The sequence below is a fragment of the Lycorma delicatula genome, chromosome 2 (genome assembly GCF_047948215.1).
Source record: "Lycorma delicatula isolate Av1 chromosome 2, ASM4794821v1, whole genome shotgun sequence".
In the NCBI taxonomy this organism is placed as follows: Eukaryota; Metazoa; Arthropoda; class Insecta; order Hemiptera; family Fulgoridae; genus Lycorma; species Lycorma delicatula.
In genome coordinates this window covers 219754308-219774890 of record NC_134456.1, presented here as the reverse complement: position 1 = coordinate 219774890, position 20583 = coordinate 219754308, and the positions used below count along the sequence as shown (strand labels likewise).

The 20583-nt window shown below is 30.5% G+C and overlaps 1 protein-coding gene across 1 annotated transcript in view; it reads right to left on the bottom strand.

Annotated features, from left to right (window-relative positions):
* Positions 1 to 10070: 10070 nt before the first annotated feature.
* Positions 10071 to 20583, bottom strand: part of LOC142320375 (hydrocephalus-inducing protein homolog) — a 64973-nt gene continuing 54460 nt past the window's right edge. The window contains exons 10-12 of the mRNA XM_075358081.1: positions 16609 to 16754; positions 13773 to 13953; positions 10071 to 10424 (exon numbers count right to left, since the gene is read on the bottom strand). Coding sequence (XP_075214196.1) covers positions 10239 to 10424; positions 13773 to 13953; positions 16609 to 16754 — 513 coding nt within the window. The 3' untranslated portion in view covers positions 10071 to 10238. The remainder of the gene's footprint in view (positions 10425 to 13772; positions 13954 to 16608; positions 16755 to 20583) is intronic.

Here is a 20583-nt window from a genome sequence, read left to right as displayed (position 1 = left end):
AAAAGAAAAGTGAATCAACCGGCACAATAAAGGGGTTACTTAACTAAAAATAAGAGACTGTTCATAATTGCGTATCACCCTTCATAGCTAAAAATTATCATTTTTGTAAAGGAAAAATACATCTTTAAAAAAAAGGTTTTATTGAACCTTTACCAATTTAAAAATAATTCCAGCATATAACGACAAAGATAGATTGATTTATACCAGCAAATTAAGCTATGCATCCATGTAGTCCTAATTAATACATTTTGTTAATTAAAAAAAAATTTACTAAGTTTTAATCAGCAGATAGTAATTACTTCTTATAACTAGAGATATTACAAAGTTTCTGCTTATGCTAAATATGAAGTTCCATGGTTTTTTTTATTTTTATTATAATTTATTCTATAAGTCATCATGGTACTTAACTTTAAAACCCGAGGGTTAAGACCTTAAATAATTCTTCATGGGACAACCCCGTTAAACTTAATTTGCGCTTAACAAAGGGACTTGTTATAATTCCTTTTATTTTTCTCGATTTTTATTTATCTTTAATAAGTTTATTTTTTAACTTAGTTAATTAAATTATACTTTAATCAATTCATTCTTCACACCTAATATTCCACAAACTTATATCAAGTACATATTATAAAACTTAATTACTTTTTGTACTTTCATTTTTTATTCACGTGTATATATATATACACACACACACACTCACGAGGGTAAGTCAATTATTATCCGCAATTTAGTTATATTTTTGTTTATGTTGGTAGTACTGTCGTGTTGCGCAGATGACGCATGCGTGGTTTAATTGTTATGTCTGTGCAAGTTTGATGCTGCTAGGTTAGTCCATTCGGATTTGAATACTAGATCGTGGATACCGGTGTTCTTTGGTGGTTGGGTTTCAATTAACCACACATCTCAGGAACGGTCGAACTGAGAATGTACAAGACTACACTCATACATATCATCCTCATTCATCCTCTGAAGAATTATCTAAACGGTAGTTACCGGAGGCTAAACAGGAAAAAGAAAGAAAAGGTTAGTTTCATTATTGCTGCCCAGCCGTTAACCATGGCTGCACCGCTTTCTGTTTGCACCAAAGAAGAGCAACCTTCAGTGACCCGTTTTTTTTTTTGTTCGGAAGGTGTATCAGGGGCCGAAATTTATCGAAGACACGGGAACAATACGGTACAGTACTGGAACAGTGTGTTACCGCAACGGAGTGTCTACGAATGCATTGAAAAATTCAAAAATGGTCGCACAAGTGCTACCCACGACGAAGGAGCCGGACCACCGTTTACCGCCACAAATGAGGAAAACACTGAGCGTGCATGTGACATGGTTTTCTTAGACAGACGAGTAACTATCGATGAAGTGGCACATCGTCTGCAAATTAGCCACGGTTCTACCTCCGAAATCATCCACAACAGGCTTGGGTTTCATAAAGTCTGTGCAAGATGGGTCCCAAAACAACTCGCACAATTGCATAAACAAACGCGCTTGGACATCTGCCAAAAATATTTGGATCGCTATGATAACGAACGGGACATCTTCTTAGACGGAATTATCACCGCTGACGAAACATGGATCCATCATTACGAGCCGGAGAGTAAACAACTGATTATGGAATAAAAAAATTCAAATTCTGACTGATTTCGAACAAACTTGATCACATTACTTTTATACATAGGGCATTGATGCCATTAAATGTTAAACTTAAAAGGTCAAGGGGGCGAGGCTGTAGAGCAAGGTCACCCTCAGTTTCTTGAGATTTTGCCTAATTAAGATCATATTTTTCTTAGGCACTATTAGCAAAAAAAATTTTGTAAAATCACACCCCCACTCAAAAAAATGCTCTAACTACTGCTATGTTGTGACGTCACAGGTGTATGATAGAATTAAATAAATGAATAATAATTGAAGTGTAAAAAAAAGTAACTCGGTCTGGCTGGGTCTCGAACTCGATCGCTCGGTCGACTCGGTACCTGATGCGTTAAACCTCGCGGCTACAACACCAGTCTACCAACCGTACTAGCGAAATTTATTCTTTGTAAGTCGTAAAACTGCATTAGTTTAGTTAGTACCGACCGTCGCTGCTAGTATCCGCCACACTCGCACGAACTAGATACGGTATGCGCGCGCACTTTAGTTAAAATCATTGAATTAAATAAACGAAAAAATACTATATTTTAATAAAATTATAAATATTTTAAATTAAATTGTGTGTGTAAGACGTGCATCAGAAACAGCTGTCAGCTTTTTTTCATAAAAAGTTATGTCTAACACAGATTGTCAAAACTATATTGTCCACATTTTCTGGTATTGCTTGAATTCGGAGGTTATAAATTCTGAATTTTTGCGTCAATATAATGGCTGAAAATATTTTCAGCCATTCTTCTGACGCGGAATAAAACTATTATTAAATTTATCCTTGTCACTGTCGTCTTCAAATGTGTTTTGAGTAAGCCATCTCGTTTATTCCTTCGCTGCAGGTAAACAGATGTATGCGAATAGTTAGCTAAATTATCACTGTTATGGCACGGGCAAAGCGAGTCTACGTCACTATGAGGGATTGTTGTGTTTGAATAGACCTAATTTCAAAGATTCATACATATATTTCACTGTAACTCGTATTTTACAACCGGAAAAATTCTCACGTTAAAATCCCAGTAAAGGTTGGTATTTTTTTTTTTTTTTGCTATATTGTTTTATCATAAAATATAAAAAATCTTATTTGGACACCATATGACTTACTTGTACGCCTATAAAACTACATGTACACATCTTTTTAAAATGAAAAGTACACAAAATTTTATTTCATTAATAACGTCTGATATTTTTTCATATTTTATTTATTGTTATTATTTAATTATTATTATTTATTTAGTTGTAAGAAGTATATTACGCACAAGTGAAAACAAATTTTCAATAATCACTTTAAATTGAATAAAATTCAAACAAGTACAGTTAATACCAAGATAACATTGTATTTTATTTTTCTGTCAAATAATTAAATAAAATGACTTCTAACAATAAATATACGATTTTTAGAAGATTTTTTCTAAGAAAGTCCAAAAATGATACGATTCTAAATTATAATTTTCAATTAACGTTAAATAATCAGATGTTTCACCAAATCTGATGTGAACACTACATGACTTCCTTGTACGCCTATTAAATTACATTACACATTTTTTTAAAAAATGAATTTAAAATACACACAGTTTTTAAAATTAATTTCTGATATTTTTTTCTTTTATTGTTATTATTGTTCGTAAGTTTTTTTTTACAATCAGAAGTTATAATTCTGTTAATAATTATTAATAAATCAATATATTTAAGTTAAAAAAAAAATGTTAAAAAAAAAAGATGAAGTCTGATTCGAACCGATGCGTCTTCCCCTTGTAAGATAAAATATTTTATTACGTAAAATTTAATTTGGCTTTAACTTTGGAACCAATGAAAATAAGTACCACCTATGATATATCGTTGAAAAGCTCTCAATGTGGGCTTATACTACAATTAAGAAAAAGTATAAAAATCCAAATTTTTGGATTTTGGGCTTTTTTGGACACTTTTGGTCCAGTCGATTGCAATCAAAAGGGGAGGTGCGCAACTAGATGTTACAACAGTGCTAAATCCAAAATTTCAACATGCTACGGCTAATCGTTTTTGAGTTATGGGAGATACATACGTACAGACGTCACGCCGTAACTTGTCAAAATGGATTCAGCGATGGTCAAAATGGATATTTTCGTTGAAATCTGAAAACCGAAATTTTTCGCGATCACAATACTTCCTTTACTTCGTATAAGGAAGTAAAAATAAAAATGGAATTATATTTGAACATAAGGCTTTGTATTATAAAAACCTGAAAACACAGTTTTAGGACTTTCCCGCCACGCGACTTTTTTCTGATGCACGACTTGCATACACAACTTAAATTAAAATATTTATCATTTTATCTAAAAAACATATTTTCCGTTTATTTAATTCAATGATTCTAACTAAAGCGCGAGCGTATACCGTATTTCATTCGCGCGGATGTGACGGTACTAGCGGCCACTTTAAATATTATTCATTTATTTAATTCTACCGCTCACCTGTGACGTAACAACATAGAAGACGACTACAGCAGCTGAGAATCAGTGCTACACTTGCGCTCCCTCTGGGGAAAGGGTGTACTAATGAAGCAGTATACCCGATTAGCCACTTGTTTATTTAGAGCGTATTTTGGGATGGCAGTGCGATTTTGCAAAATTTTTTTGAAAATATTATTTTTTAATTGTTAACAAATGTGTCTAAGAAAAATATGACCTTAATTAGGCGAAATCTTAGATACTGAGGGTGACCTTGCCTACAACCTCAGCCCCTTGACCGTTTAAGTTGAACATTTAATGGCATCAATGCCCCATATATAAAAGTAATTTACCCAAGTTTGGTCAAAATCGGACGAGTAGTTCTGTAGATATAAGGTGATTTAGAGTGCGACAACTAAAACCGAACACACACACGTACATACGAACTTCCGCAAAATTTCCATCCGGTTTTTTGAGTTCCTTAGATGTCAAAATGTAAAGATCCGGTGAAAACCGCATATGCCCAAACTGGACAGATTACAATACTTCTGTATGTATGAATCTACCGCGAAGTAAAAATAAATACGGCGTTGGCAATTTTAAAGGATAATTATCACTTTATTTAATTTATAAATTATTTTAAAGTCGACCATGATAATGTCGAGTAAATTATTACAAACAAAAATTTAATTGATAATGCAGAACCGATATGTTCGAAATAAATAGTACAATAAATAAAAATGGGATGAACGCACTTTATTTTGATAGTAAATCATATAATTAAAATAAAACTAAATATAGTTGTACAAGTTATTTATATATATGTATGTATGTGCGCTATGAATTTTTACCCCATGCCTACTTAATAAAAATATAAAATGAAGATGAAAGATGTTAGCGTGTAAAATTATATCTATATTGTAGTTTAGGAGGATTTCGGACTGGCGGGCCGTCATTTGTACATGGTGTACCGAGGTGTCTTCAAAAGTATGACCTCTTACGCGGCGTCCGTTTGGGCGCAAAGGTTGAAAAGAAATCGAGCACTTATTCAAAATTTAAGGAGTCCCCAGTGCAGAGCCTTAATTGTATGCACGGGTGTTTTTAAAACAACTTCCTACGAGGCTACTACTCTATTGGGAAAGACTCTCCCAATTTAGTAATGAAAGTTCGAGCGGCCATGTGGAAATAGCAAAAAAAGGTAGGAGGCCGGGGTATTTGGGATGCGGTTTCGAGCCGGGCCTGTACCGAAGCGGAACGGTGATCTCAATGCACCGGTTTTAAATTTCGAACAGTTGCCAATCTCCCGCCTGCGGAGGAGGCTTTACAGCCTCGCGATGGAAGGATGGCACGCCACGATTAAGGGGAGGTCCTTGTATAGATTTATACAGGGTCTGAAGGGCTAGTATGCCTTTCCTTTGTTTTTAAGAGCCCAAGTGCTCTCCAATCATATAAATTTAAACCAATATTTGTTTCGGTTCCACCTAGCAGCTGATGAGCTGTGCGTCTGCGGGGAAGTCCAGTCGAACGAACACATGATGTTCGTTTGCCCAGCTTTTGGGGGTCCAGAACTCAGGCCACCCTGGAACTTAGAGGTCAAGGGGAAAACTGGCCACTCACAAGCGGCGAATCAATGTGGCGAGACCGTGTCGGAGTTCCTTGATGCGGTTGCTTTGTTCAACCGACATCAGTAGTTTACCTACTGGAAAAGACTCCTACCGCTCTGCTGTAGGAAGCTAACCAAGAGATATGGCTGGGTACCAGCCAGATTAAGGCTCCAAGCGCTTTAATGGTGGACAGGTACTTGCTGGCATTCAGCGGCCTAGGCGTGGCAGCGAATTGCTGTTTTTGACGAAATAAATTTAGTTATTGATAGTCATATATGTTTTAGTAATTGACGGGGTGCGCCTACCCATTTTAGTGATACATGACAATTGATCGGTGGGACACGCAAGCGAGTGGTGTATGGTACCACGCTTTTAGGTTAGCTCTAGGGGCTAGTTAGGACACTGGTCGCTAAAATGTTTCGTGGCTCAGTAGCCGTTTGTGGCAGACATTCGGTCTTATGCTTTAGGGCGACCGAATGAGGTGGTGGCGGGAGAAATGCCAAGCAAACCAATATGAAAAATCTATAAGGTATTGACCGCTGTAAATTACTCTTCATACACACGCTGACAAAAAGAGAAACAACTGCTATCTTTGACTTTTTTCTAATGTAACCAACCCGATGGTCACACATTACTTGTTTTAACTACAAATACAGCAGTAAAATGCCGATCTATTAGTGATTCATATCTTTTTTAAAACTATAATCAGATTTGTGTCACAGTCTATCTTGTATTCATTTTATTTTTCGTTAATAGATAGACCACATGTCAGATGGAGAATATAAATAGGTTTACTATAATTTAATGTACAAATTGTTCTCTTCTTAAAAATAACACGAGATGAACAGATAGATAGGTAATTCCAAATAAATTATCATAAAAGTTAAAATTAATTTACCGATAAATTTCTTTATTAAACAATTTTTTGAGTATGTAATCTAAAATTATCATCCCATAGTAATTTTATGTACAAAAGCGATACTGGTACTTTAACGTAAAATTTTAAGTGTTACGGTTTTAGGCTATTCGAAATAAATCACAAATCGCTCTTAATAACGACTCAAGTAAGCAGGCTTACTTGAAAAAATGAGGAGTAAAATGGTTTTTTCATCAAATCAGATATAAAGTTGCATATCAGAATGTCGACTCAATCAAAATGTAGATAATATTCAGCCGTACTAGGCACACCTTGATTCTGTTTATCGCAGAGGTTGGTGTACAATGGATGTCATTACTCTTAGAGAAAGTAAATTTGACTGATATCACCAAATACCATGGTGTGAATCGTGAAGTAATGCTACTTTTTGGTAACCCGTTTTTATAATTGGCTAGTGGAAATAGCCAACCCTTTTTGATGTAAAGGAAGTCTTAGTTTCCTAAGCGTAGCTTTCGCGTCGGTTGGAAGAGGTATTTTAGAGTTGAGTGAAGGAATTATATTCCTAAGCGCCATACAGTGTGGCGAAACACAACAAATGCATTTCTGTCTTATACAGGCAGCAGAATTCTATCTCATAACGTCACTTCTCATCTTTCTGTGATAGTTTTAAAATTTTATATAAGTTTAATTTTGTTACTGTATTTTTCTTTTGTTTATTTTATTACTTTCCCACTTATAAGAAAAAGCACGGTATCGGTCAAAAGTTTTGACGGAAGGGCTTTGCAAATCTCAACTTTTTCATGACCGAAAAACCGTGCTTAATTCGAGAAGGGTGTATGAATGTCGGCATGTATTTTGATAGTTATCTCCGGACTGCCTTTATATTAAAACTTGAAATTAGTTTAAATATTTCTATATATGCAGCATTGAAACGATTAAATTTTGAACTTATAAGCCGGCGAGGTATTTACACAATTATAAATTTCATTTTTTGGTCGTGGTATCGTAGAAACTTGAAATTCGGTACACGTTAGTACTATTGTAAGAGTTAGTTTTACAGGCCGGTACTGAAATTTTAAGACGATCGTATTTAAAGGTGGGAATATAATTAGCTGATTTTTTTTCCAAAACGGATATTAAAAACTCTAATGAAAGTTATAAAAATATTCAATTTATATTTTATTAAATTTTGACCCATATTTATCAGGGGAATATGGCCGTACAAAAATAATTTGTTTTTAGATTTTTCTTAATATTTCTAAATCGACTTAAACATTAATCATCTAATTTGGTGATTACGTATGGTGCTTACATTGGTAACGAATTACCAATGGTAACAAATTATGTGCCAAAGTATTTCTATGCACGAGACCATTAATAAATTAAGTTTTAGGCTATAACAGACAAATTGGAGTGGTATCAGATTTCACTTTTTATCAGTTTACTTTTAATACCGTTAAACAAATTTTATATTAAAGCATTTGCATGAGACTATATTAAATTCGGCTGAGGCTTCACAATCATCCACATTAAAAAAAAGAAAAACCAAAAAAACAATTCAATTGGTATCTCATGATTACTGGTAAAGAACAGTTGGATAATTTTGTACTATGATGAAAACAAAAAAATCAATTCAATATCATTTTTTTCGTTTCTAAGATCTGATTATTTTTATTTTTTGAAACAAAATATTAGCTATTATTTTAAAGTCACGCTCGAATGGAAAATTTCATGAGGTAAATATAGCTATATTAAACACCCTTTCTCCCCTTCTAGTGAAATATTGCCTAAAACATTTTGTAAGATTTCTAAAGTGGTATAAATTCTTCATCTAAATTAGTTTTCAACTTTATTTTTCATAATTAATTTAATTGATTTTAATCAATAAAAAATAAATTCGTTAATATTTAAAAACCCTTTGATGTATTGTAAATAAAAAGCTATCAAGGGCAAAGCCAGGAAAATTAAGCAACTGTTTGAAGCTTTTTTGTTTGTTGAATAAGATGTAATAAAAATAATATTTATTTCATATAAAATATTTAGCTTAGGCGTAATATTCGGTTATTTACTACAATAAGTGCACATTTAAAAGTTAAATGTATAAATAATTTATTACTGTATGGTATAAAGTCTCGATCCCATTTCCATCTGTTTCATCTGATTTCTCAAACTACTCCCATTTCTTTAGGGATTTTGTGTAAAGGGATTTAGAAATTTCTTATAATTATTATAATACAACTAATTTAGAAAAAAAATCACATTACAGTAATCATAACAAGATAATTAATGAGAAAAAATTTTTAAAGATGATAAATTGCTTAAACATGCCCTGAATATAGATATAAAGAGATAATAATTTAAATAAATAAAGTATCATTCCTACAACATAGTTCCAGTTAATTTCATTTTATTCCACCAGTTTACACTTACATCTCAATTCAGTATATTTATAAATAGCAAACAGTCAAGACTGCTTACCATTTTAATTTTTTAACTTAATTTTATAATATTATTTTATTCTTCTGATAACGGTCTACGGACTGAAAGATCTAGGAAAAATACATTTAATTTGCCGATAAGGTGGATTTTCACTTTTTTAATAATTTTTATAATTAAGATATTCAAATATGAAATCATCAGGATTTTATTCTTTATTATGTAATGAATTATGTAAACCCATAGCCCTTTTCTGATTATTCCTGTAACCAATTATTTAATAAACATATTGCTCTGTTTTAATTTCACTTTCATATTTAAGTAGTTAACATTAATTAGTATCCTAGCTTATATTTAAATTAAAATGAATCTAAATCTATTTTATAAATAATATATTAAAAAATATTCTAATTGCAAAATTATAATGCAATGTATAAATTTACTTATTGTTTTAAGTAAATTTATACTTATATACTTAAGTATATCATAATAAAACAAAACTATAGTCTAACCTAAAAAACATTTGTTTTTCTTTCATAAATAAGTGTTGTACAGTACAAGGAATTAGCAAAGTGATGAAAATGAGACAACAAATGAGTTGAACAAAGATATATATAATTAAGATGGAAATTCTTTATATTTATACATATTTTTTCTGTACTCAAAAGGATTTAAAGCAGATATGGTGTTTTAATGATGATTAATTTATATGGTAAATAATATATATAATACTATCACAGATAACCAAATACTAACTGAAATTAATTTTTAATTGGTCCTTACCACTAAAAAACATACAATAATTTTCTAAAGAAATATCAAAACAATTAAAATGGGTGCAAAGGGCACATAACTATTAAAAAATATCCTTAAAATTAATTTGTCAGCTTAGAATACACAATATGGACAAAAAAGCATAAAAAATCAACATAAAAAATATAAAAATTTTTTATTACATAGTTATATTAAATTATACAATTAAAAACAAATTTAACATACTGAAACATCTTCTTACATAGATAATTATGCATAAAAATCACTACGTAAATGAAATAAGGCGTCCAGTAGCAGTACAGAACATTGAATATATCCATCTTTGACTTCTTGCATGATTTATATAATTTCATTCTATATAAATATTGTGTTAAATAGATTTTCGTAAGGAAAGTTTACATAATTAAATTTAAGTAAACAAACAACAAAATTAAATCAGATTAGATTTTTAGGAATTTTTTATTTACTTTTAAGATTAATTATTTAATTAATTATTCCTTTCAAATAAAATGGCCAACTGATCTGATTATTTAATAAATCAACTGAATCAGATGTAGTTGATGATTCTGAGAGTAATACAACGGATAATTTTCCAGTAATTGGGAATTCAGGGAATGTAAAATTTCCAAGTTCATTTTTTGGTAACATCTGAACACGTATTTTTTCTTCCTGAAATTAAAAACAGATAGATAAATAATATTAAAAAGAAATTTAATGACTAAAAATGAAACTTTTACATATGTAATGGGAAACACACCCATTCTTTTATTTATGGATAAACAATAAAAAATGGTTATCATTGCTCGAGACCTAAAATGGAAAAGGAAAAACAATTAATTATGCACACAGGAAAATTTATAAATACATTCATTTTATACATACATATAAACATAAATGTTTTTATGGTTACATATGTAAATAAAATAAAAATAGTAAAGTCAATGGGACTATAATGATTCCATTTAAAAATAGAAAGAATGGATAAAAGAAAACAACCACAAGAGAAAATAATGGGTGTACAAAAAAGAATATCAGGATTTTTATTTGTTACATCTTTTGGATTAGGTATGTAGTGCTGATTTAAGGCTAACTCCTTAAAAAATCACTTGATAGCACCACTAACAAAGATGGTGACTCCTGAACAGAATGCCTTCAGTGTCAGTATTTTCCAGTTTGCTGAATGTGAATCTGTAATTACTGTTCAACGTGCGCTCCATAGAATGTTTAATTGTGATCCTCCATTAATTAATGGTATAATCAGTTTGAAATGACCGGATGTCTGTGTAAAGGGAAGAGTGCAGGACAAACAAGGATGTCTGAAGAAAATGTTGAACCTGTCAGAGAGTCTTTCCTATGAAGTCCTAAAAACTCTTGTAGGAGGGCCAGCTGTAAACTGGCAAGGTGGAATGTTTTAAGGAAACATTTGCATTTAGATTCATACTGTTTACAGTTGTTACAAACAACTGTAAACCTAATGATGCTTATCGACTATGGTGTGCATATCAACTTCATGATTGAAATCTTGCGGCATAAAGATGACTGTCTTGATCATATTGTGGTTAGTGATAAGTCAACTTTTCATCTTAGTGGAAAAGTTTACACTCACAATGTCTATATCTGGAGGTCAGAAAATCCCCATGACTTACAATCCAAAAATGACTCCCAAAATGAAAAATTTTCTGTGAAATATTCTGAACTGTTCTTTTTTGCTGAAATAAACTTAGCAGAAGTTGCTTATCTGGGTATGCTGCATACATGACTATTTCTTCACCCTGACTGCTGGTTAGGTTAGCATGAATCTGAAGAAAGAAATTGTTTGTGGTGGCCTGCAAGGTCACCCAATCTGATCCCATGTGATTTTTCTCTTTTGGGTTCATAAAGAATCTTGTGTATGTGACTCTACTACCTACTGATCTACCCAATTTGAGGCACAGATTGAAGCAGCTCTCAGTTCCATTACTCAGTTAAAGCACGGAAGAAACTCTCCTATCAGCTGGATGTGAACCATGAGACGAAAGATACTCACATTATATACTTGTCGAAAACTGTACATTGTATTGTAAAAAACTATAAGTTATGCTTTCTTTTTATTTGTGATTAATTTCTGTAAATCCAAGTTAAACATATATTAAACACCTTTAAACCCCCAATATATTTTTGTACACCTTGCATATAAATATATATTTTGTACTGCTGCAGCATGACATATGTTATCAAGAAGATTTTGAAAAATCATATTATGGTAATTTAGTAGGAGACGTATTGGAGGATTACCCAGACCATAAGAAATTATAAGATAAGCTATTCTTGGAGACTGTTTTTTATTGACCCTTTTCACAGCTAGAGTGCATTTAATGTACAGCATAGCTTATTATTGATTATTACCAACTAATCACTATTTCACAGGCATAATTGGATCTTTTAGCTGCATGCACTGGCAACCACTCCTGCTCATTCATTGTCTAAGAATCCTATGAGGCTAGGGATCCAGTAGAAACTTACATATATAAGATAAGTGTTTTTAGAGTAAGATCAATTTTAAAATAAAAATCCACTCACATAAAAACTATATTTATTTACTATTTTTCTACATAGCTGCCTTCAGCTTCAACACATGTTGCATACTATTTCATTAGCTTCTTCATTCTCTCTTCAAGAAATTCTGTCACCAGTGATAAACCACACAGTAATGTCATTTCTCAATTTGTCATCATTGTCAAACCTTTGTGATGCAAGCCATAGTTTACGGAGTAGAAAAAGAATAGCTGACAGCTAATTCAGGGTTATAGGGTGAATGATTGCAACAAAATTTTTCTAATCGCTTCACTGTCTGATTTGGCCAGACCTTGTTATGCAAAATCAGGTTAGATAACATCCCAAGTTATTCATTTTCTAATGTTTTGCAATACATACTGTTATTCAGAGTAGTTCTGAAATCACTAAATCTGAGAAGCAATACATGCTTTTGTCCCAAAAACAGTAGCCATAAACCTTTTTTACCTAATGTTCTCATTTAAACTTCCTCGATCTAGGAGATATGAATGCTGCCATCGTATCAACTACTGCTTTGTCTTCATCGTAAAATAAGAAATTAAAATTTCATCTTCAGTAACAATGCACAAAAGCAAAATTCAAGCACTGCAGCAAGACATTTATCCTTATCTGTGTTAGTTAACATCTTCGGCATCCACCTGGCACACAATTTTTTATAGCCCAATTTTTCACAGTCACCACTTCATAAATCAAAGATTGCAAATTATCAGGAAAGACAATTATAACATGGTGAAGTACTGGTTCACATTTAAGTGATAACAGATGATTTGACTGAAACAATTGATGAGAAATTTGAGAAAAACAGAAACTTCACCATGTTGAAATCATCTTTCATGTTTCTTATTATTTACAATCTTTGATTAATGAAATGTTGACTGGAAAATCAAATCATCTGTTATCACTTAAATGACTGTTCCAACTGTAAGAAGTTATCCAAAACTTTTATATCTATAAACTTTGCTCCAAGGATCTGTCGGAGCAGAACTGAATTCTTTTCCGAATCAGAATAATTCTATTTTTAAAAAATCTATTTTTACCTCAAATTACCTATTTGCTTCTGCCAAAAGCCTGATTAAGGAAACTTACACATCATGAGCACATATCATTCCTGCCTGAAGTGGATTACAGCTGTGGTCGGCAAACAACTCTTAAAGCTCAATCATAGTTGATACTACTTTAATCAACCAATGCTCATTATAAAGAAGAAATAATAATAATAGATGAAAGTACAGTATAAATATTTTTGAAAATTTGTAGTAAAAATTTGATTTGTCATCTCAAAAATTTATAATTTTAAATAATGCTTACGTACCTTCAAAGACAAATAATATATTTTAAATACAGCTCCTGATAAAATGAAATACAGTTACAACCGGGGATAATGTAATGCATACAAAACTCACAACAAATTTATACTTATAAAGAATATTATCATTTTAAAAAAAAGTCTATAATATTTGCTACCTTTTTTGGTTGAATCTCAAGTGTAGGATTCTTCACAATAAAAGCAGGGGAATCTACAAGAGATGAATACTGTTTCTGAGTGTTAAATACATTCTTGATTTTAAATTCAATAGTTTCACCAGGTTTCAGAATGTGAGGTCCACTTGGTTTTGGTAAACATCCAGTAGCAACAATTGGAAAGCTATAGAAAATATTAGTAAAATAGAGTTATTAATATATTCTAGGTTTAATATTAAACAGATATGATTTGTTACAAAAAGGGTGTTGTTTTGCTTCAGATGCATAATTGTATGTTTATAAAAAGAATTCAATGATAAAACAAGTGCATTGGAAAAAGCTGAAAACTAGGCTACTAGGTAATTTATATAATTACTTAACCTTCAACATTAAAGAGTTTGACAGTTTGAGTTTTCTTTCAATATTAAATAGTGGATAAGCAAAGGGTACATGAAAAACATTATTTAACTTAGCATTTTTAAATACTAAACTGTACAGCACAAATTAACTGATTATAGTTTGGGAAGTGAAGAAGATATCTGAATATGAGCTATTATAATTATATAATTAAAAAGTTTTCAGAAAAACAAGTGTGCAGTTAAAATGTGGAATTCAGCTTTATCCTTATATGTCAGGATGTTTCGGCAATGCTTTAGGAATAGTGGGTGAGTATCATGAAATATTTGTTTCCATTATTGTGATGAAATTGTCAAATGTTTAATAATATAACAATAATAAACAGTTTTACAAAAAAAATTGAAAAAATAATTTGGGAAGATAATTGTATAATTAAAGATAATTATTATGCAATTACAATATTATTATTATTGATAATTGTATAATTTAGGAAGATTGTGCAAGATGGAAAGTTTTAACACATTTCATGTGTAAACCGCAGCCTACTATAAAAAAAAAGCAATAGTCTTAAATCAATAACTCATTGTTTCAATAATTCATTAAGGATTAAATGAAAATATTATCATATTGACTTAATGACAATAATTTTCTTAATATCATAATAAAAATATTCAGGGAAATGCATTTTTAATATTAAAAGTTGATTAACTTGTTCCAAATAACAGAATTTTTTTTTTTAAACTTTTTATGCATTTTTTGTGGCAATCCCTTCAAAAGCTAAAATTTACTAGTGTGCAGATGCTAACATATTTCCTCATTATTATGATTTTTATTTTTTATTTTAATAATTTCAACAAATAATAAAACTATATATATTTAAAATGAAAAAAAAAATTCTATAAAGAAAAAAAAAATTTTTAAAACACCTGTGTCAAGATGATTCATGAAGAATGTAACAAATATTTAGAGCATCATCTATAGGTGAAAATAAAAATAAAATTTATACAAAGGTTTGGAAATGCTTCAATAGTGGAAGCATTTCAACAAGTCAGGTAGTGAACGATTTTGCCCTGATTTCTACACTTTTGATAAAATTAAGCTAGCCTATAATTCTTCAGACCAAAATTAAGGGATAAATTTAGTTTCATTTTTCTTTTTCTTACCTGGGTGTAAAATGAAGTTAATGTTATTGGCGCCCACACACTATTACTATAGTAAACAATTAAAAATTAACTTAAAAATAATAAAACATATGTAAAACGCCTATGCCATATATAAAATAAAAATGTGGCAGATTTTAATTAGGTTAAATTGCTGAAATATATAGTGCAAGTATCAACAAATGTCTATTCCATTATAGATGATAAGCAGAATTATAACAAACATATTCAAAAGTTGCAGAAGAAAATTTTGCCGCAATTCAATCTAAGAGTTCTTACCTGCCAGCAAGTTTACAACAATGAGGATGTTAGGCATTTGGTACAGAATGGTTCAGACATTGAGAGGTGAACAATTCTTTACAACATGAAAATTCTTTACTGAAATGATAAAGTTCAAAGAAAAATGGGACAAGTGCCTAAATGTTGCCAGGTTTATGTTGAAAAGTTAGACTTAGTTTCATTTTCATTCAATAAATAATTTTTCTACAATCATTTGTCACTAATTATTATTGGGTGCTTTTCCTGAAACCAAACTGGTCTTTATCAAGTATACCCTATTTAAACATTCCATCTATCTATGTATTACAATTGTAAACATGCAGAATCACAAAAAAACTGATTTTTATTGACAAAAATGCTGATAGATATGATTACATACTAATGAAAAGTACAAATGGCCTTCTTCACAGAAAGTGACTAACATGACGTGAGTTATTTAATTATTCTTCCATATTATTGCATTATTAAAACTAATTAATTTATGTAACAAATCAAAGCGACAAAAGATTTCATTATATATCTAAAAATGGAATAATGTTTAGATACTTATACAAATTTTACGTTAATGAGTACAACATAAATCATACCAGCGTATTATTAAAAAACATGTATTACTTGTCAAGTTAGAAAGCTCAGTTGATGTGCAGGCTGGGAATAGATTGCTGTACCACCAGGGAAACACCTCCCCCCACACACACACATACACATGGGTGTGTGCATGTGTTTGTGAATGCATAGCATGTTTTGAATGCATGTGTCTTTCCTACTGTTTATAAAACAAAGATGCAACATTAACAACATGAGTGCAATAAAGTAACTGGCTTCTTGTTACCATCAACATTCTGTCATTGTATACCAGAGTTTAATACTATTCAGATAACCCCAAATAGAAATACTGTGTATATATTTACTTACACTTTCTAAACTTTCATGAGCAATAATAAAATCAATAACTCTAATTTCAATTAAAAATATGCTAATCTAACTGAATCTTTCATTGTGTAATAGAAACTATTGGAAAAACTGATTTTTTTAATACTTACTAAAATGCTCCTGCATCTGTTGAATTCACTGTCAACAGTCTAGTGATGGTGCCTATGCTAGAAGGTTCATACACAATATTTAGAATAGCATGTTTACCAGGATCTGCAGAAACGCTGCTTGCAATAGATAGATCAGAATGGTCCGGCTATATTAAAAAAGTAATAAATACAATAACAACTCTTAATAAATAATATATATATATAAATTAATTAATAAAATCCAAAATTATTATTTTCTAATTCTGGTTATTCTTTATGGATGAAAAATCAGGATGGTTATTTATTACTCGCTGCTCAAGAATAATACTTCCATAGACCTGATTGGTAACTGAAAATTTAATTAAGAAAAAAACAAATGGATAGGCTTTATCAACTAACATAAATTATAATTTTTGAAGGATCGGCAGCAGAAAAAAGATTTCAAACCTGTTTAGGGCTTGTTAAAGAGATCCGCACAAAAAGAGGAAGAAACACAATATTGCTGAAGTATTCATCACTGAGCATGCATATAAATAACAAAAAAGCAGTTTTTCTTACCAATTGTAAAGAATTGTTGAAAATAAAGTACAGATAAAAAAGGACATAATTTAAAAGATTTTAAAATAAAAAATAAATAAACAAAAACAAATCATGCAGAAAGTTTAAAAAAATGTCTACATAAACGATTTTTCAGATAAACAAAAACTCTTGTGAGCAGCTTTCAAAAATAGCTTTCTAACAGCTTTCAAAAATCTTTATAATTTATCTGATTCACAATACCTAAAATGCCATCATTATGTGCAAGTTTGAACTTGGTAATGCCTTATAATGTACACAATCAGTTATAATGTTACTTGAGAATGAGACAATCTGAAGGTTACATATAACTTTTATAAAATATGATATTCATCAATTCAATATAATGACAAAGACACAGGACCCTGTCTCATGTTTCTATATTTTATAGTTCAGAAGATGAAATTATTTAAAAATTGAGTAACAATTCATAAATAATAAAAGGTACAGGAATTCAAAATCTTTTTCTTCAGTCATTTAACTTGTTTGATGCAGCTCTCCAAGATTCCCTATCTAGTGCCAGTCATTTCATTTCAGTATACCCTCTACATCTTACATCCGTAAAGCAAATGTAAGCCTGCACACTTTTTCCGTTCCACCTCCAATATTAAAGCGACTACACCAGGATGCCTTAATATGTGACCTATAAGTCTGTCTCTTAACTATATTTTTTCAAATGCTTCTTTCTTCATCAATTTGCCGCAACATCTCTTCATTTGTCACTTTATCCACTTATCTGATTATTAACATTCTCTTATAGCACCACATTTCAAAAGCTTTTAATATTTTCTTCTCAGGTACTCCGATTGTCCAAGTTTCACTTACATATAAAGCTACACTCTAAACATATACTATCAAAAATGTTTTCCTGATGTTTAAATTAATTTTTGATGTAAACAAATTATATTTCTGAATGAAGGCTCGTTTCGCCTGTGCTATTCGATATTTTATATCGCTCCTGCTTTGTCCATCTTTAGTAATTCTACTTCCCAAATAACAAAATTCTTCTACCTCCATAATCCTTTCTCTTTCTATTTTTGTATTAAGTGGTCCATCTTCATTATTTCTACGACATTTCATTATTTTCGTTTTGTTCTTGTTTATTTTCATGTGGTAGTTCTTGCACAGGACTTCATCCATGTTGTTCATTGTTTCTTCTAACTCTTTTTTACTCTTAGCTAGAATTACTACATCAACAAACCATAGCATCTTTATCTTTTCACCTTATACTGTTACTCTGAATCGAAATTGTTCTTTAAGATTATTAATTGCTAGTTCTATGTAAAGATTAAAAAATAAAGGGGACAGGGAACATTCTTGTCAGACTCCCTTTTTTATTATGGCTGCTTTCTTATGTTCTTCAATTATTACTGTTACTATTTGGTTTCCAGTAAATGTTAGCAATTGTTCTTCTATCTCTGTACTTGAATCCTAATTTTTTTTTAAATGCTGAACATTTTATTCCAGTCTACGTTATCAAATGCCTTTTCTAGGTCTAAAAATGCCATGTATGTTGGTTTGTTTTTCTTTAATCTTCCTTCTACTATTAATGTGAGCACTAAAATTACTTCCCTTGTCCCTATACGTTTCCTGAAACTGAATTCGTCTTTTCCTAATACTTCTTCCACTCTCCTCTTAATTCTTCTGTACAGAATTCTAGTTAAGATTTTTGATGCATGACTAGTTAAGCTAATTGTTCTGTATTCTTCACATTTATCTGCCCCTGCTTTCTTTGTTATCATGACTATAACACTCTTTTTGAAGTTTGACGGAACTTACCCTTTTTCATAAATATTACACACCAATTTGTATAATCTATCTATCATTTCCTCACCTGCACTGCACAGTAATTCTGTAGGTAATTAAGGAATTCAAACTAGATGACAAAAGATTAGAAAACTGTGTCTTTCTATTTTCACAATAAAAACATAATGTAAAAAATTAGTAAAAAATAAAAGTTCAATATATCCAAAGGCAAAATATAATTTATAAATTTTGATGTGACTTATTTCAAAATTGGGTTGCTAGTTTTTTTATAAGGAATCAAACCCAAGTGCATACAATTTCTGTGATGACAATGGTTGATATGGTTAGTATTAAAATTATCTATAATTGTTATTACTTCTAATTTTTAATTATATCATGTAGCACTAATCTTGTTGGAAAATCAATGCCAACTTTCTATACAATGAAGCAAAGCTGAAAGATTTATTAAGTGTTATTTATTAATAAATTCCTTAAATCAAGTATCAAGTAACACTTTAGCTGAATGATCAAATATTAAATAAATTTAACTGTTTACAGTTTACTCTAGATTTTTTATAAACAATAATTTTGGATTCGTTGATTTGTATTCTTTAATATACCTCAAACTAAATTATTTGCAATTTATAAATAATAAAAGAACTTTTGCAACTTTAAACAATATAAATGTAAACAGCCTAAAACAAGAAAAAATTTCATCAAAATCATTAAAAATGACATGTTCAGAATTTATACAATTTTTTTGAGTGGAGGGAGATATCCTTTCATCAAATCATCTTTCTTCAAATAACTACACCCTTTCTATAGTCAGAAGTTGTTGATTCTACTTTCTGTTCATTCTAAGAAGGAGATATCGCATAAACAAACTTCAGACGACAGAGCACTGTGGAACAGTATGCATAAAAAGTATTACATACTAAACTTACAATTTTTTTGTAATTCCTCACAAAATTTTATACTCACTTTACAATTAATTTAATTTATTTATTTAGTTTTAATTATTATAATTCTAATTACTATTATAATTTATTTAATTATAATTATTTAACCTATATTTACTTTATACTTAATTGTATACTAAACTTATAACTTTTTAATTTCTCACAAAATGTTTAATATAATAAAACCTACGAAAACAATATCCCATATTATTAAAAATTATTTAATAGGTAAAATATATAATTTGAACTAAACCTTACCACTCCAAAACATTAAGAAAATTGCTTACTTTATTCTGTCAGTGTCCAACACAAACACCGGATTCCCTCCATTATATCCGATTCTTCATCACTCCCAGAAGTTGGCGTTGATGACAATCATCTCTAACATTAATTATTAGTTCATCAACCACAACATCAAGAAATTTATCTAAGTCGCTTTTTTTCTTCTTCTGTAACATGTTTCACATGCTGTTTTCATTTATCAGTTAATACCTTGTTAATGCCTTTTTCAGGCAGAATTTTAATGTCTTTCATTTTATACGTATTATTATTATTTCGAGCAACATAGTCTTACTCGGCTCCAAAAGTAACTCAATTGGATTAAGGTTATAGTGATAAGGGGGAAGGAAGCCTTAACACCATATGACATTTCATTTCAGCCAAATCAATGATTAAAGATTTATTAAATTTGTCACAACTGTGTTTTACATGTTCA